Genomic DNA, 1,385 nt, shown 5'->3' with positions numbered 1-1,385 from the left:
GTGTGTGTGTGTGTGTGTGTGTGTGTGTGTGTGTAGGAAGAATAGACATTGACCCAACACTCACCTGTGTCAAACTCAATGAAGTTGTCAATCTGATCAATGCAGCCGTTTAAGCGACCTTCTTGGATCATTTGCGCCGCCAGTCTCTCCGCCTGACAGATATCAGACGTACGTGGTGTGTCAAAAGGTAAGGGGAGAAGTGAGATGTAGAACGATGTAAAGTACATGCTTAATACTTGCTTAATACTTGCTTGATACTTGCTTAATACTTGCTTAGTACTTGCTTGATACCTACTTTTCATACAACCACAAACACACAACATCAAGCACGGAACCACAAACACACAAATACAGATACTCAACCACAAACACACAACAAAAACCACAACCACAACCACAACCACAACCACAACCCCTGGCCCACCACCTCTCTCTGTACACCTACCACGTCAGCATCCACCCCCAAAAGTCCGCCCAATTGCTGCATGCCCATATTAGCGTAGATGTGACTTGTTGCCACCACATTGTGCTCGATATTGGCGCGTTGCAGGAGCGTCAGACAGCTGTCGGTGTTCTGTGTGTTGGGGTTGTGGTATAGTTGCTTCTGATGATCCGCTAACCCGTCTTGTACACCCGCCAGTTCGTGCGGGCGGATGATCTGTTCCAGATAGAGCTTCCTATCGCCGAGATGGGTAGTACAGGTGTAAGCATACAGGGTGTGGGGCGAATGTAGCACACCAATCACCTGGACAGGTGGAGTGTGGGTCCATGTGCAGGTGTAAGCATACAGGGTGTGTGGTGAATGTAGCACACCAACCACTTGGATGGGTGGAGTGTGGGTCCTATGAGATGGCAATAGCACTCAAGCAACAGTGATGACCCATACCTCCATAGGTCGTGCATACATCACACACGACGTAGAGTGTGTGTTGTATCAGATGATAGTAGCACTCAAGCAACAGTGATGACTCATACCTCCATATGTCGTGCATATATCACACACCAACTACTGAATGCGTAGAGTGTGTCTTGTATCGATTGATAATAGCACTCGAGCAACAGTGATGACTCATACCTCAATATGTCGTGTTCCTGTCGACGGTGGCAGCGCTCGTCTTTGTACATCAGAGTGAGCAACCGAGACCTATAGTGGAGAGACGGTCAGATCAGCAGAAGTAAATACCCTAAACCCTAAACGTGTCCGGCAAGGGTGTAATGTATATAAGGAACAGCAGAGCATGAGATTCTAGAGCCTTTTTGATGGCCCACTCTTTTAGGTGCAAGAGATGATGATATATTCACATATATACAAATACACCCGAAATATGCATACCTACCGACACACAACCAGACATAGCCACACATACACACACATACATACAAAC

General features: G+C 46.9%; 1 protein-coding gene across 1 annotated transcript; it reads right to left on the bottom strand.

Moving 5' to 3' along the window:
• Positions 1-445: 445 nt before the first annotated feature.
• On the bottom strand, positions 446-745 carry SARC_16236 (hypothetical protein; the record flags this gene model as incomplete). The annotated part of the gene is made up of 1 exon (XM_014289656.1): positions 446-745. A coding segment is annotated over one exon (300 nt), but the record flags the coding sequence as incomplete, so codon positions are not given.
• Between the last annotated feature and the right edge of the window lie 640 nt (positions 746-1,385).

Source organism: Sphaeroforma arctica (genome assembly GCF_001186125.1).
Source record: "Sphaeroforma arctica JP610 unplaced genomic scaffold supercont1.7631, whole genome shotgun sequence".
NCBI classification, from domain to species: Eukaryota; class Ichthyosporea; order Ichthyophonida; genus Sphaeroforma; species Sphaeroforma arctica.
The sequence above is the reverse complement of the archived record's forward strand: the minus strand, read 5'-3'. Positions and strand labels throughout refer to the sequence as shown.